The sequence below is a fragment of the Cygnus atratus genome, chromosome 6 (genome assembly GCF_013377495.2).
Source record: "Cygnus atratus isolate AKBS03 ecotype Queensland, Australia chromosome 6, CAtr_DNAZoo_HiC_assembly, whole genome shotgun sequence".
In the NCBI taxonomy this organism is placed as follows: Eukaryota; Metazoa; Chordata; class Aves; order Anseriformes; family Anatidae; genus Cygnus; species Cygnus atratus.
This window is the reverse complement of record NC_066367.1, coordinates 16463884-16481750: the sequence shown is the minus strand read 5'-3', so window position 1 is coordinate 16481750 and position 17867 is coordinate 16463884. Positions and strand designations below refer to the sequence as shown.

The window sequence follows — 17867 nt, the reverse complement described above, 5'->3', positions numbered from 1 at the left end:
ACTTTTTTTCATGAATGGCAATTAAAAAATTTTTATTATTATTATTATTGTGCATGGTGGCAGAGTATATGTCTGATGTCATCCAAACAGATGCTCTGAGCGTGGTTGTAGGCCCTGAGCTAATTTTCTGTTAAACAGTTCTTTTAGTGGAATTCAGCTTGGGTTTCACATTTCTGTAGTTTGGACCTGTACTTTGCCTCTCAATGTTTGGCAAAAACAGTCTAACTATCTTCAGTGACGGTTGCTCAGCAAAATCGGTGTGCATAAATAAAGTGGGAAAAGTTAAATGTCATTACTTAATTGAAAAACCAACCACCAAACCTTTGGGAAGAGATGAGAGTGCGAGAGGCCCGTGAGGCAGCACTGCTGTTCTGCCTCTCTCTTGACATCTAAAGTAGCAGAAAAACTATTCCTTGAGCATGGGAATGAATTTTATATTTAAATTTAATCTAACCAAGAGACAGATGATACTTCTTCACCACAAACATGTAGGCGCAGTGGTGTGGTGAAGTGAGACAGTGTAGGAAGCTATTGACAGGATTTCATCCTGACTCAGCTAAAGGAGTTGCCCACAGAAAGCTGCTCCCGGTGGCACTGCCGGTACAAAAATCTGTTCTGATGGGATGATGCACAGCATTTTTTGCCTAGCCGACATATCAAGATGCATGGCTCTCCAAGTCCCTATTAGCTTATTAATATTTAAAATAGTCTAAATGTTAAAAACCACAAGTATGCAATGTTGACTGTTCCTGCACCTGAATATGCAAATTTATTTTTTCCCATTAAGTGATCATTACTAAATAAGATTAAAAGACACTAACTTGAAATGTTATTCAAAACTAATAAGGTACAATGGGCTAACTGACGAATTACTCTATAATTTATTTAGACTGAGTGGTGAGTCTAATTTTACTCAAGGCCAGTAAATAAAATGTCATACATTTAGACTCCTTTTTATTTCTGAAAGTTATGTACACGTTGTAACTGTTAAGCTAAGTAGTGAAGAGGGAGGCTTGGTTCTGTATCCATATCTATATCTCAAGTGCTTTTTATTAAGGGTAAATTTAACAAGTGTTCAGGGAAAGTTAATACAGGACAGATGAAAGAGTGTTACAGGCATGAATCTGATATGAAAACAGTTTTACCTGTGATTAGATTACATTTGTAATCAATGCCTATTCACGTGGAAATCTTCCAGAGTAAAATCAGACACTTAGTTGCTTTTCTTATTGCTGTCTGTCTGGGTATATGTCTTTCTTCAGCAAAGAAATTACACTAATTAGTAGCTCAAATTTCACAGCTACCCCAGTTTTCTTGAGCAGGTTTTCTGGTGAGTATGTGGAGGAAAAAATAACATTTCCAAGAGGTTACCCTTTTTCTACTGTAAGTGCATAGCAAATTCTGGTAAGGACATTCCAGCTTTTTTATTTTTTAAATGTTAAAATTAAGGTATGGATTGTCTTTTAAGTACATTATTTTTGAGTGCCAAGCATGACACTTAGCAGTCAAAGAAACTGAAGTGATACAGCACAAGGGCACATGCATTCTTCAGTTCTAGTTTAGGAGCTGATTTCACTTAAATGCTGAACAGCCAGCCCAGTACAACAGTATTAGTCAGCCTGCTTTTTATGTTTGGTGACAAGAATTTTTTATGTGATCTGTCTGTTAATATGTTTAGTATCTGGAAACTGCTCAAGTATATTATTTTATGCCTATATGGGGGGTGGGGGGGGGGCGGGGAGGGAAGGAAACTAGATGAGGAGGTGTTCTTGTAGCATGAAAAGAAACAACCTAAATAAGACTAGGGATGGTTATGAAAGAGGATGCTGAATTCTTGCACGCCCTACAAACACCTACATCATTTAATCTGTTTATAAATAGTCTCCATCCAAAGATCTGAGAGTACTTTACAATACTAGTCAGTTCTTGCAGGATCCTACTTGGGGAAGTGATTTCTTACCACAGCCGCATACAGTCGGTTTCATAGGCTGAGGTTAATTGCCCAGTATCACAGAGTGGCCAGTGGCAACGCCAAAAATAAATAGAGTTAAGTCTGCTGCTCGGATGAAAATGTAACAAGAAGCAAGGAGCACAATGTCTATGCTGAAGGACGTACTGTATAGAGCTACCTTTACCAGTGCACATCAGACAGACCAGCATGGACAGTTTGAATTATATCACAGTAAACAAGTCCTTTGTTTTGTAGTTTTTCTTCAGGCATTGTGACACAGCACCTACAGTTCTGCAGGTGGTTGCTCAAGCCCACAATGCTGTCCTCCAACGCAGAGACGCCTGATCACAGATGCTGGCAGAAGGACTGAGCCTGTAGGGCAGCATCCTCTAAAGGAAAGGCAGTGATAAACCCACAGTAAATCACAATGGGATGTTTGTTTCCAGGAGATCTGTCTTCACTAACCTAATAATACTAGATGATGAAAGTAGCCTTGTTATGTGCAGTATTGTTTATGTAACAAATGACAGACCATTTATTTTGGCTGAAATACGTGCCCTCTCCTCGTCGTTAATAAGTTTAAATGCAAGCATGCTGTCTCAGCAAATCTCTCCCTAAAGTACTACTTTTGCATTTCTTACTAGTAAATGCTTTACAGCTAACACATCCATCTGCCCATTCTAAACATTGCCAATAAAATTAGGGCAATTAGAAGCAAAAGCTGGTATATTTTGTACATGTCAACCAGCAGTGGTCATTTAATATTGTGTTATTGCAATATGTATGCTTGAAGCACGGATCAAGTAATATTCACATCCACAGCTACGAACAAAGCTCTGTGACCTGAAAGGTGAGTCTGTGGAAGAGATGATGAAGCTACCACCAGAATGTATGCTCCCTGATCTCTTTTGTGTTCCCTCCTCATCATTAATGTGGCTCTCACGGAAAGGCAGTGAGGTAGTACAAAGGACCCGGCTGTGCAACATGTTCCCTTTTCATCAACTCAACAGAAGCTGCTTGTGTAAAGGTGAGCAGGGGATGATGCCAACCAGAAGCCATAAAGGAGCGAGGTAACTCCACATCTTGCAGCCTTTCATTGGTGTAACACTTACTGTAAAAGACAGCTTTTAATACATTGATTGCTGGGCAAGTGCTGCACTGTAATACAGCACCTCCTGACATGAAATTTGCCTTTTGTATGTACTGTAGGATGGGCTATGAATATGCATTATCACAGTCTGTTCTGTGACACAGCGTACAAGGAGGCTCCAGCAGTTTACTTGAGCTGTCAACTTGAGGAGTATTATAGAAGAAACATTAGTTACAGTGAGTACGTGTGCGCCTGTCTTCCAAACGGACTGTTAAATGCAACTTAATTATCGTGATCACTGACTTAAGCGGTACTACTCAGTTAACATTCCTGTGACATCAGAGTATTTATCTTTGAAGGTATGCTTATCTGGAGAAATGTGTACTTACTGTCTTGAGTAACTAGAATGAAGTAAGGAGCAGAACAAGGGACAATTACTGTAAAAGCTGTAAGAGAGATTTCCCTTCATGGTTATATCAGATAAATACATTTAAAGATGACACATATTCCACTAAAGAACAGCCCTAATGATACATTTTAGATATCTGTTGGAAGAGTGATAGAACACTATAGAACTGGACAACAGTGTTTCCCACACTTTTTAATTTTTTTTTTTCAGATCCTTTCTAATTGGTGAAGAAAATGATCACAAAGTTCCCATATACATAAAACATGAAAGTCCATTAAAGTATCTATCTATTGAAGCTTTTCATTATTATTATTTTTTTTCCTGGGAACATAGATAGTAGTGGAATATTCAAAAGGATCTGACTGCACAAGTAGAACATACTTTAAATGTGGGGACTTAAAACTGGGCTTCCTATGAGTTGCATCCTTTAATTTCTGAGCTCTCTAATGATACAGCATATTTATCATGCCGCCTAGAGAAGTTTCCATAATGAACTAATTAAGTTTCAGATACACAGGCAGTAACTTTACCAAATTGAGAGTTTAATAAAGTAAGTCTACACAAAATTAAAATACTGCCATAGCTAATTTAATTGTTCCACTATACTGCATAATTGAAATAGCATTTGTGAACTGATTTAAAGTTTCACTGCATTTGAATTAGATAATAAAGAAATCCAACATGCAGGTATATGCGTGCTGAAGCCAAGTCTGCTGAAAGCTTTCATCTGGCTTTAATTTGCTGTTCTTCCCACAACAGTCTCTAAATACCATGCAGTTTTGGGAGCATCAGTCAGCGTGAGCATCATGCCAAGAGACCCCAGTGTCCTGGCAAACTGTTGGACCAGGAGTTTATCATGGCATTGGTGCTGAGTTCCAGAGGGATGTAAGTCACCATATTAAACTGTTTTTGCTTATACAAGAGAATTGCTAGACAAGCACCACTTTGGGGGGAAAAAAAAAAAAAGTAATCAACTGATTTGAAAACTGCTTAGAACAGCGAAAGAGTCTGAATTGTGTACTATACTACTTTGACAGCATTCCCATGCAGATGGGAAATCCAAGAGGAACAGCAGGACACGCACTGCAGTCCTATGGACCTGCAGTGTCTATCTTATTCCCTGCCCCTCGTGTGTTTTGCACGCGTTCTGCATGAACTGTGGCTAGAGCAATTGTCAGCAAAGTGGAAAACAAAATTACAGTGTGTTATTTTCCTGTCCAGAACATGAATAAAATGCCTGTATACCAGGCTTTAGATGTTTTTAATTATCTCCTAATAACTGAACTAAGAATTTTCTGGCAGGCATTGTCAGAATATATGTATATGAGGGTGTAAAAGCATTTGTTGTGACATCTGTATTTGGAGGACAGTATTTTATAGTGCTAACAGCATCTCAGCTTGAAGCCAAAAATCTTTGCTCACTTTGGTACTGGTAGTCCCATCTAACAAGGAGATTATCTCTTTCTTACCTGCAGAATGTCATGCTGCAGCTCAAATAAAGGCACTTTAAGAAGGGAGAGAAGAACTGTGTACGTAAGAGAAAACTGAGAGACAGCAAAATGAAAGGGGAAAAATGTTAACAGTCTAGCAGGCTTGGTCAGACCACGGTGAGTAGAACTGTCAGTCTTCAGCCATCTCTGGGACAGGCATAAACAGAAAGAAAATCTAAGGTTGGCCAGCTCTGGTGTACAGAAGTTCAGTCCTAACTCTGCTCACAGCATCACAGTTACCACGACATACAGACTACTTTCTTTTGCATCTAGATAGATTGAAATGCCACCCAGATCACAAAAGAGAAGTGTACCAGTGACTAATAATAGCACGATATAAACATGATCTCTCCAAAATATTTGGTAGTTATGTTGGAATACGTTATGTCACAACATACCTACAAAGCACAGAAAGCAGTATTGCTGACAGAGTACCCTCTCATGGTCCCAGGGGAAGCCCACCCCTTCCTCTGGGTTTCTCCTAGTGCCGGTGTTGGACACTAAGACACTTTTTCCTCGCCTGTTGAGCTCTGTGGAGGTTTGGTGACAAACTCCCTGTCTCCCAACCTCTGTTGCTTTAGTGTCCCCTTCTCCTCATACAAGGCTTATCTCCTCTCTGCCAAGGGTCTGTGGCAGCTTCAGGCATGTCCAGGCTGCTGAACGCCACCTCCAGCTCTATTCTAATAACTAGATTATACCTAGTTATTTAAATGAATGTAACTTTTAAATCGGCTTACAAATATGGGTATAGTATCAAATGATGCATATATGGAATAAGTCCCATAAGATGTTATTTTTGTTAGCTTCTGAAATATAACAGGATCTATATTGCTGAGACCCTTGCTTTTTAGGGAAATACTCATGCCATCTGCTGGGAAGTTATGGAATTCTGCAAGTAATCTTTCACTAGCATTTTTTCCTTTTTTTTTTTTTTTAAGTTAAATTCTTGCACTTTTTTTTGGTAAAGATCTTTGGGTAAATGTAATATAGCTCAAAGGCACTTACGTCAGGAGGTCTGGCAACTGATAGCACCTTTTTGTATGCTAAGAAGGTATGAAACAATTTACTGGCATAATTTGGTACTGTTTATGTGAGCTTAACTCTTTCAAGGCATACACCATCTCAGTTTAACTTAGTTTTCACTTGGATGTGCAAAATTAGTAAATGTTTTCTGAAATGGCAAAGTTAACATAGTTGCACTCCAGTTCTCTGACTTGTAGCATGAGAATAACAAGCAGCTGCTGTGGCATTTCTGGTGGACATTCTGGGTGTTGGAGTAACATGAGTACCACCACATAAACATATCCAATGAAACCACTATTTACAGAACTAGTGCTAGGATCAGAATGAGTATGGTCTTTTACCAAAAAGATGTTGAATAAACAGAGGCAGCAGAGCTTAGTAGCCTGTAGAAAAAATAGTCTTCTGTCAAACAGTTATTATAAGACATACATGAGATGAATGTAAATCATAATCAATTTTAACTTAAATATTTTGTTAGCATTTCCTTCTCTTTATAGCTTTTTGAAGTTTTGTTGATTTGTTTTGAGTAAATATGTACAGTTTTTTTGTTGTTGTTAGTGTTGTGTAATGTGAATGACAGTCAGACTGAGCTGCAGCATTTCATGAGTTCAGTTCAACGTTTATATAGCCAGCTTCGATTTTTCAGCACCCTCTAGAGTAAGCAGGAAGCTTTGACAGCCTTTGTCTCCATCTCAGGCAGCTGAGGAACTCTGTTTTTCTTTTTCCCTTTGTGTTGGACTTCCTGATACTCTAACCATTTAAAAAATAATTATGAAAGTATTGGAAAGAACAAAATTGAAATGTTTTATATTATTAAATAAATGATATTATTATTAAAACAGTTTAAAAAATGTTTTCATGTGGAAATTGTATTTCGGGAAAAAAAGCCAACCAAACAAAACTTTTCACCCAGCACCAAGTGATAATATTCATATCAAAGTGTAACTTCACAGGGCTGTGGCTGATATTTTATCTTCTGTAACTGCAGAAGTACCAAAAAGAAGTGCTCCAACACCAAGCAGCTGTGTGCTCACCACTCTTGCAAGAAGTAAGAAGTTCAAGTCCCTGCTAGCTGGACCATTATAATTCCATGGGGATATGTCAGTTCCTGCAGCATCCACCACAGTGATGCCTACTGACCCTCTTTCTTCCCTTTACAATTTATCTTTTTGTACTAGTGTTTTTCCTCTAGGATCCTTGAGCTGCTCTTAATATCAATAATCTCACTTCTGTCTGTAATTTTACATTTATTGTTTTCCACAAGGACACTCTATACACTTTCTGAGAGCTCTTACTGAAAATTTGGAAATTTCAAATTCAGAGCCAAATATATGCAGCTGGTCTGTCTCAAAACCAGTCCTGTGTTCCATGGGAGGAGCGTACCATGCACTGAGTGAGAGCCCACCACTGCCTTCCAGCAATTTCCAGCCTTCGCTTGGCCTTTGTGCTTCCACAGAGCCCCGTGCCACTGACTCCCTCGCTGAGCTTGAGCAGGTTCTGTTGTGCAGCTGCTGCTGAAAGGAAACACCACCTCAGCAGGTCTGTTTGCTTCCACAAATGTGTAATTGAGGCGCTCTCCCTGATGCTGGTGGCAAAACATGCTAGGATTTGGCTGCAGCAAGGATGCAATAAACAGCAATGCATCAATAACTCCTGTCAGGAAGCTAAGGATTGCGGAAGTTGCTGTCTTCTCATTCTAAGATTTTATTTTGGTTTCCAAACAGTGGTGTTAAACTGCAGAGGAAAGGACAAGCATTTTCCTATCAGTTTACATTGGTAATTCATTATTCATGATGCAGAACTAGAGAGCTTAGCTGAAGGTCTTTGGGAGAGGTCTTCAGCAACACATCTAGAAGCTGGATAGTTAAGATGCTTTCAAGTCTTTCCAAGTAAAATATAACTTGCTTTAAAAAAAAAGGAAAAAAAAAAGTTTTTTTTTTTTTTAATATTACTTTGTTTCAAAGAACATTGTAAAGAGAAATTGAACATGGGTTTGAGGTCTGGAAGTTACACTTGATGCAGAGGGTTTTATTATTATCATCACTAATGTTGTAATATGTTTGCTGCTGCAACCAAAAACTTTGTTAAACAGGTTGGTGATGGAGGAAGACTAGTTCCAGTGCCCAGTCTCAGTGAAGCTGATAAATACCAACCTCTGAGCCTTGTGATTAAGAAAAGAAAGTGTTTGCTTTCAAAAAAATCTAAATTTGCATCAACACCTTTCACATTAAAAGACATTCTTCAAGGGGAGAAAGAAATTTCTGCAGGTAAGTTTTCTATCTTTCTTGAAAGCAGAATAATGCATGCTTTCCCATAAATACAGACCAGTAGTTATGGCTTAGTCTGTACTGGTAGTATGATGGTTCTTTAGTATATGTGTAATATAATGTATGTTGCTTCGTCATATAATAAATATTTAGGAAAAAAGTATAAGTTAGACTGGTAAAACAAACAAACAAACAAAAACTTCTGGAAGAAGTAAAAAAAAGTCAGTTATATTTTAAAACCTTGATAGGAACTAATACACAACAGATTTAGTTAAGCTTTGTGTTTTTTTCCAAATCACAAGTTCCTGAAAGATGTATTGATGCATATTTATTTACGCATGTATGATTAATTGCTACTTAATATTTGTTTTTATTTTGCACCTTTCTCTATATTCTCTCTTTTAAATATGTAGCAATGAACTCAGTTTGGTATCTGTTTCATGCTTGTGGTCTCATGTTTTGAACTAAGCTCTGCATAGGCAGAAACATTTGACAGCAGATATCTGACTGAAGTAATAGGATTTCTGTAAGTTTTTTCTATGTTTGTAATCTTTTTCACATATCTAAAGAGCTAACACTATTTAAATAGCTTTTGCTATGCAATGTCAGAAAGTTTTGAGAAGATCCTATGACAATTAACAGGTGCAAAATTGAACTATATTTTCTTGTACCTTCCTTTGAAAAGTCTGTGCAATTTATAACAGCATATGTTTTCTCAAAACAGTTTCATCGCTTTATTTTTTTTAAATACATTTAAAAAAAGATATTAATTACACAACAAATGCATTAACTACAAACTCTAAGACAAACCAGTATGTGCACAGGAAGACAGAAATGCCACCTGAGGTCACAAAGAGGTGATTTCAGGATGAAAGCAATATGAAACAAAATTGGAATCCTACCAATCCTACTAGTCTTGCATTCAGGACAAGTCATCTGAAAAAGTTGAAAAATCTCATGCAAGAAGTCAGAGGAAAAGTCTGAGTCAAAATCTCATTAAAAAATCTCACAAAACCTTTCGTCTTTTCTGTAAAGTCTTTTCATGTGCAGAAGGTTTTGTCCTTTAGTGTAAGCAAAGACATTTCTAATTGAATTTCCTTTTTTTTTTTGTGACAAATATAAACATTTGCAATCTTTTTAATGTTATGAAAAAACGTGAACTTTTTTTGTTGTTGTTAAAAATAAAGACAAACAGGATTAATACTGGATGACTTTCTAGTGTCACTTTATCCTAAAAGCTTCAAAGAATAAGACAAAAATTAATAAAACCTGGATTCTTCAATGTAGTTGGATGCCTAATTCCCTGATCTACCTGCTCTGTTCATATTAATTTTGCAACCAATGTGTTCTAATCTTTTTCTGTTAGTGTAATGGTATTTAAAGTTATAAAGAAAATGTTATATTATATATTATATAAGAAAATGTTATATTATAAAAAAAAAATGCTTTGGAACCCACCCTTCTATTGTACAATAGAGCAAGATTTTTTTTTGAGTAAGTCAGAATTAATCTGTTTTCCTTCAGATTAAATTGACACTCTCTAGAATGACTAGGGACACACTGAAAGTGTGGCAAGACATTCTGATTGTGACCTATCAGGGAAAAAGGCAAAGTTAATGTTACTGGCAGACCTGTACTTTATACATGTATTGCAAAAATGAAAAACAATGTAAGGTTCATTTGTACTACATCCAGAAAATTTCAGAATTTTCTAACATTATTTTACAAGGGAAATATGTAAATGCAACTTTAAAAAACATTTAGTTCTTCAAAAAATAAGAAAAAAGGAAAAATTACCTGTGTATTCTATACACAGGTAATGTATATATATATTACTGTATAGTAAGTCTTCACAATGAATTGCTATGTACCAGAGCTGCACTGAAGTTATTAGTAAATGGACATGATGCCTATCAGCCATGTTGGCTTTCTCTTTATTCCTAGTTTTCATACTCTGTGCAGTCTTCACTAAATCATTTTGTTTGTGTTTCAGAGTAATGTTTCATTAAACCCAGAACACACTGCGTATCTGTTTGTTCTATATCTCCTGATATAGGAGAATAGCACTAAGCACAGAAATGCAGAAATATTCCTAATCACCATTTCATTCTTAAGGTATATCCCATGTGGGACTACGGGCAAAACTCTGCCAGTGAGAGGCACAGAGATCCCTCAGACCCCACACACTCTCTTTCCATTAATCATCAGTAGTAGCACTGATAAATAAGCACATAATGGAGCTGTGAATTTTATATCAAAATGGTTAAGTACAGTAGGAACGGTGCACTTTATTCTCTTCTTTACATTTATTCTGTATAAATTTAAAATAATTAAAGTGTCCTGTTACAAGCATATAACGTTATGTAAAAGTACTGTGTTCAGGTCTTCATCACACAATGGTTATCTTCTTTTACTCAGGTGTCTCATCTTACCAGTTGCTCAATTATGAAGACAAATCGGATGTTACGCTCAATGGTAGAAGAGGAAATCAGATAATGAACGATGTTGGTTTTGATGTTGCTGGATCAGATTCTGTTGCCTTTAAAGCTTCATTTGGCATAGTGACCAAACATGAGGTTGAAGTACCGACATTACTTAAAGAACTCACTACAAGGTTATATTATATATATATGTATTTTTTTCTAATTCCATAGTTATATTTCATACAGTTAGGTTGAATCTCTGAACAAAATCTATTAATACAAAAAAGGGTTAGGTTTTGGTTATTTTTAGGCAATAAATAGCAGTCACCATCAGATATTTTCCAGGTTTCTCATATGACTAACAAGTCTCAGATTAAATCACTGCAATTATACACGTGACCTCCAGTATAACAGAGGCTATAGAATTTATCTGAATTAATTCTTATTTGAATTACAGTGCATCTTCCAAGAAAAAAAGAAAAAAAATCTAGAGAGGACGAGTCCATCAAAGATCCTATTTATTTAATTTCCTACTATTGCAAATTTGAAATTTACTTCAAATAACATTAGGAAGAAGGGATCTTAATCTGCCGATAAAAACAAACAAATAAAAAAAATATTCAGTGTTATATGACTAAGAGCCAGTGCCTGTAGAGATTCTCCTAGAAACACACTTGATGATCATTTCATGTTCGTACTTCATATAGCATTTTGCAGTTATAGTTCATACACATCAGCTAGTTTTTAATCCATTCAGTGTATGCCAGCTTATATAGTTATCATTTTAGATTTCTAACCAAAACTTTCCACAGTTATAAGCTTTATGGAAGCCCAAAGGTAGAGCATTAAAGCTATTACTTTTACTTATAAAATTCATAACTGTATTACTAATATACAAGATATATATAATATACAAGTTATTGATTATACAAGATTTATGCAATTATGCAAATTGCTAATAATCTCTGAATGTCCTCCTTGTCTCCCTCTTGATTTTAGAAAAATAAACTTTGATCACTGTCTAGTACATCAATCAAGAAAAAGTAGGATGGAGATTTTGTGCGTGGTCATGGAAAGTATTAGGACTACAAGGCAGTGCTCATTAACTGTCCATACTGGAATGCGTGGAGAAACAATGAGGGTAAATATGTTTGAGGATAAATAAAGTTCTGTAACTCAAATGAACAGGCAAACAATAAGCTCATTTTTATAGATTTTATGGCTGGATTTAATTGCATTTTTACAGAAGTAAGCTCAGAAAAATTCTAAAGTGAATTGATGCACTGATGAATAAAGTGAATTTATTGCACTGATATAAAACTGAATGAGAAGTTCTTTATTCGTATTGTTTATGTGAGTGAGCAAGGGAAAATGCATAAAAGGATGGCTAGACAATGAGCCATTTCTTTGGGTGAAGTCTCGGCAAAAATGCGGAAATTTCTTCTTTTCAGTTTGAAACTCTGATAATCATATAACATATCTTTTATTACTATATACATCTTCTATAACTCATTACAACTTCAGGTTGTTATTATTTCAAGGATTGGCATCTTACTCCCTGTCCCATTTCTCCCTCTCTCTCTTTCTCTCTCTCTCTGTCATCAATATGTTTGAATAATTGAAACTTCTGAGGTTTGCCCATTGCTAGCTTTTATAACATTCACATAATTTTTGGTGACTGATGCAAGTTAAATTACTGTCTCTGTATAAATGCAACACTGATAGTATAAAATTCTTAATTGATGAAATTTGATCTTCAGTTTCAGAGCTTCCTTCTGGTATTATAGTTCTCACTATATACAATTAAGATGTTGTTTTGTTTATTTTTTATTTCTTTTTTTTTTTCTCTTGATGATTTTCTAAATTATAGTTTCACATTATTGAAGACCAAAATTATAAAGGACGGGACAAAGCCATTGTTTTTCCTGCACATACAACAATTGCTTTTAGTGTATTTGAGCTTTATATTCATTTGGATGGTAATTTTGGTAAGTCATGTGCATTATTGTCATTACTGTCATTTTTTGAAGTGGTTTGAGTTTTTTCAACAGTTTTCTTGCTCTTCATTTACATAAGCCTCAATCCTATAAAATGGGTATGCCTTAATTTTATGAACATAAGTAGGCTGAATTTCTGAGGAAAATGATTATTACTGAAAAGATAAACAAAGCAGGTAGTGGAAAATACTTTGCCATGGAAATATTTTTAAAACTTAAGTATTACTGCCTTTTTTTTTTTTTTTTTACATCCTACATGTTCCATTTGCAAGGAACAAAAAGTCATTTATTTATCTTTCGAGACTTTTACGACCATCTGAACACTTTGCATAACATGGGAAAGTAAAAAGACCTAAGTAAAGAAGAAAGCGTGCAGAACTTTTAAGCAAAGCTAAGAATTTTTGTTGTTGTGGCTGTAATTTCAGTCTGATATATCATTACACGTATAGCTATCTGAAGATATTTACAAAGAAATAATCAGAATTACTGAAAACAAATATGGAAAACATTATGCAGCTCCTGTAAGTTTGTCTCCTTTTGGAGAAAGGATAGAGTTTATGTGTTTACATTATTTACACTAACTACATTTACATGTGTAGCCTGTAATGTTATTGGTGTTGTTTGCAATAAAGCAGAAATTCAATTTTAGGATTTGATATAGAACTTGGTAAAACCAAATAATGTTATATTGTGTTTCAACCACCAAATTTACACGTACTTAAATACAGGGACCTCTGTGAGAGTCACTAAATTGTTTCAGGAACTGCTCGACTGTGATTATCATTGTGGCCTTTTTAAAATAGCAAGACAAAAGATTAGGGAAGTGTTCGGTACCTCTGCAGGTGACTCTGCAGATCTCTACAGTAGTACCAGTTTTAGAAGTTGCAAATAGCTCTGTATTCTTTGGCATATGCAGTATTCAAATTCTATGACAGAAACTCTGTGTTTTAAAGCACCTTTTTACTGAGCAGTGAAAGAACTTTACTGTAAAAACTTTAAATACACTCCCAATCAGGCTTAATTACTGGATTAAAAGTAGAAGAGAGAATACAGTACAGTAGTTCTTTATATTCAGTTCCATAAAGCTCAACATTAACTTCAAATTCTGAAGTGCTCTGATTTTATTTTACCTGTATGTAGTGGTAGGTACATGCACAAGAATAATGTTTTAACTAAGTCATTGAAATCATCAATGAAGCTGATATCTGTCTAACTCAATTAAAAATAATTATCAATTGAAATCCTGCTTCTTCAGTTCCTTGTAATTGATTATCCATATATTTTGCTTTCAAGTTTTTCTTTCAAGTTATGGATAGAAACTAAGGTGATACTTATTTTTATTTCAAAAATATAACTTTTGGCAGTTGAATCTCCATTGGAAGAGAGGACTATAGATCTCGCACCCTTGCTTATAAGTTCTTATTTTTAGTTTCAAATGAGTCTACAGAGATTATGGACATACTTCTCCTTAGAAATGGGAGCTCCATCAATATGATTTAAGGAATTAACCCTTAACGTGGGCAGGAATTGCATAAAAAAACCCTATAAACAAACTGATTATGTATGTTGGAAGCCATGAACATTTAAAAAATCCTACTGAACGTGTCATTTGATTCTGTGTGTTATTGCTGAGTGCAGACTTGTATTAGACAGTGGTACTAGCCTTTACAATTTTTAGCAAAGCTGAATTTAATCACTGCTAGCTTCATCAACCTATTATAGATTAGAAAAATAAATCAAATTGTGTTGAGCAGCTATTGCTTTCATGTTGCATTCTTCTAAAAGCTTATGTTTCATTTTTACAGAACTATGTGTGACTCCAATTTCAAAAGGAGGATTTGAAAAAGAGAAATCCAGATCATCTTCAATGAACAAATTAAGGATGTTAAAGAGTAATCTCTTCCATCGAAGTATGGCTTTTGGTATTTATACACAAATGTCTTAGTTAATGCATGAAGAGTAGATATTTGTTTCTTTAGTTTGTGTGCAAGATGAACATTTAAATGAGAAAATTTCAGTGTAAAATGTACTTCAATTTCTTATGTACTGATTGTCAAGTTATGACAGAATCTTTTTCACAATAACAAATTTATGGTGTTACTGTTCATTAAAATTAAAAATCTTAAAATATATTAGTCCATGGCTGATGATAAAGTGGTATTGAGCAATTATACAACTAATCAGTTAATATTAAGCTTATTTCATATGTTTGCAATTTACATAGAGCATTATGCAATACAAGTTATAATCTATAAATAGTATTTCAGGGCATACTTTTTATGACTAAGTTTAAGTATCAAACAACATTAATTTAAATATTAGAATGTACTCTTTAGGCTATATCTTCACGTAGCAGGGATATGGGCATGATAGCATCATAGTTCTCTTTCTCATTCTGATATGAACACAACATCCAACAATGCTAAGTGTCACTTTATGTAGCTATGTCTTCTTTGGGATATCTCTGACTCTGTATTACTCAAATCTGGGGATTTGTTCTAGTGAATGTAGAACAATATCCTATTTTTTTTTAAGATTTTTTAGTATAAGCGTTGTGGAAAGCTGCAAAGCTGAAAGTGAAGATAAACCTTAAGACTCAAAGACATCCTTCTAAAGGCTGCTCTGTCCATGTGTCCTTGCTCCACTGTATTCCATTCTTGATCAAAGGACATTTATGGACCAAGCCTTCAGTTCTGCTCCAGTATTATGCTAAGGGAGCAAATCTTCTGTGGGTATGCTATGTGTTGTTAGTTTTGGCTGTTTAAAAGTTATCATCCAATCTAAACTAATTAGTCCATGAAGAAAGAGGAGAAAAGCAGGTCGGTCTGAGAGTGACTTTTCCCTGGGGTGTTTGGATGCTCAGAAGTCTTCTAGGAGGGCAGCATAGAGTCCTCCAAATTTTCTAAATCTTTTAAGCAATGGTGGTTTTTTTTTTCTTTAAATAAACAGAATTAACAATTTTTATAAAACAAAATTAGAAAAACTAAAATGAAAATGTTTAAACAGGAAAGTACACAGCTGTGATTTGGCGATTTGTGATTGATTAGGTGCATTTCTAAAAAAAAATATTACTATTATACAGGTCATATATAAAAATAATTCCAGCTTCTGCCAATGCCTTTTGTGAAAATAAAGGAAAATTTTCATCATGCAGGGCTTTTGATGAGAAGTCATCTATGGTGTGACATGTTTAGAACGGTTTCATGAATCAGTTGTCATTTCCATCAGTAGATTTACAGATTGTTTTGTGAGCAGTTCATAATGTAATGATAAACCATTGCTCTTTTTTGTGTGCCTTCTTTTTCAGATAAAAGAGTAGTGGGTACCATCGTTAACTCTGATGTTTACTTGGAGGACATTTTTACAGACTATTATGAAAAAGCTGCAAGCCTGACCGATCTTTCTACAAGCTATCTCAGAGAAGGGGCTCATATCCGGATTAATTTACTTCATAATAACATCCCGAAAGGTCCCTGTGTCCTTTGTGGAATGGGAAGTTCTAAAAGGGAGACAGTCTATGGATGCCTAGAGTGTTCTTTTAATGGACAAAAGTATGTACGACTGCATGCTGTGCCCTGTTTTGACCTCTGGCATAAGAGAGTGAAGTAACTGATGTAGGTAAGTGCCTATTGCAGACATGGGCATAAATAACTGTGCCACAGACTTTTCAGAATTAGTAAATGTGACTCATTTTGTTTAAATGCAAAATAGTGAAAGTGCAAAACTTTTTATAACACTATTATATTCAAATGATTTGCTTCACAATGACCTTAATTACTTGAAAATGTCCTAATGCATTCCCTGACATTTTGCTTTTCCTTTTTCTAGTACCTTCTCATTGTATTATCATAATTAAAAATGTGCTTTTAAACTGTATTTTCATAATGTCAAAATATATGCTAGAACCTACCTATAAGTAAGTTGTTTACATAAATTTGTTGTTAAACCCCAAAATGTTGCCTTTATCTACACTGGCATAGAATGGTAAAATGAGAATATTTGTTAATAATTTAGTGTTCTCATGAATGTTTCATTGAAGTATCAGATTAAAAAACATGCTAAAGCTTAGCTCCGTCTAATGTTTCATTCACAAAAGGGAACTAAAACTGGGGATGGGAGTTTCATATTAGAGTGTCTTTACTAATAAGTACCAGCCAGTCTACCTTTTTTGAGTTTTTTTTTTAGGTCATAGCTACTCATGACTTTCATACCATTTATGTGTTCAGAAAAAAGTGTTTAGCAGGAAATGTTTATGAAAGTTACAAAGATAACAGAACTAAATCCTTCCAACTAGACTTCCGGCTGATGGTCTTCATCTATAGATCTCAACTATGACAAATTAAGTTTGTGATGTTAAGAATATATACTCCAGGGGCCACTAGAGAATAGCACCCAATACAGAGATTGGGAGTGCTGTTGAGTGTACTGTTCAAACCTTCCCCACGCTATGTTAAAGCAGAAAGACAATTAAATTTTATTTGTATGTTTTATAATGGTTTTAAGATAAGTCATATATAGAAATCTTTTTGCCTAGGCTGCCATTTTCACTGTGTACATCTCCTTATTTCATGTTGAAATAAATGATCATTTTTCTCACTAGAAAGGTACATTACGGAAGTGTTGTGATGACATCTACATACACAGAACAGCTCATTAAGCGGAAGTACCGTATATTAACTATCAGTGTTAGTTTGCATTTTTCCAAAGTGAGGGAAAACAGATTCATGCCCAGATAATTACCTTATATAGAATATCTCCTATCATCTTCCACCTCATTCAAATAAAATATGATATTGTAGATTTTCAGCGTTGTGCTGCTGAACAATCTGGCTAACTGCATTAGTAATTTTATTACAAAGTTTAAAAACTTCGTTGAAAATACTGTATTTTCATAAACACCAAACTTCAACTTAATATTATAAAGAGGGTATTTTAAGTTGCTTTAAAAACATTTGTGGTTTTGTGTTGAAATTCCACAGACAAGATTCATTTATTTTAAGGCTTTTTATAGACAAATTTGCTGCAATGGCCAATGGCCTATGCAGCGTTTTAATGGAGTTACCTTCCTGGAATTGTTTTCTCCTTTTATTTTACAGGGAACTTAGAAGTATTCATCCAGTTATTTTCTCATTTTGTCAACAACTACTGGAACCATTTTTTTTTGGTGACTGACAGGACAGAAACAATTATTTTGATCAATAATTTACACATTAAGGA

At 35.0% G+C, this 17867-nt stretch overlaps 1 protein-coding gene across 2 annotated transcripts; it reads left to right on the top strand.

Annotated features, from left to right (window-relative positions):
- The first annotated feature begins 4894 nt into the window (after window positions 1-4894).
- On the top strand, window positions 4895-17771 carry PJVK (pejvakin). Of its 2 annotated transcripts, XM_035536943.2 has the most exons (7): window positions 4895-5057; window positions 8056-8230; window positions 10649-10844; window positions 11653-11794; window positions 12524-12641; window positions 14456-14560; window positions 15958-17771. In XM_035536943.2, exons 3-7 carry the CDS (start codon window positions 10726-10728, stop codon window positions 16257-16259), a joined length of 786 nt encoding a protein of 261 aa, XP_035392836.1. In that variant the 5' UTR covers window positions 4895-5057; window positions 8056-8230; window positions 10649-10725; the 3' UTR covers window positions 16260-17771. The 2 variants fall into 2 exon arrangements, with proteins under 2 accessions (XP_035392836.1, XP_035392834.1); XM_035536941.2 differs by lacking the exon at window positions 4895-5057 and having other exon boundaries at window positions 7893-8230.
- The last annotated feature ends 96 nt before the right edge of the window (window positions 17772-17867 follow it).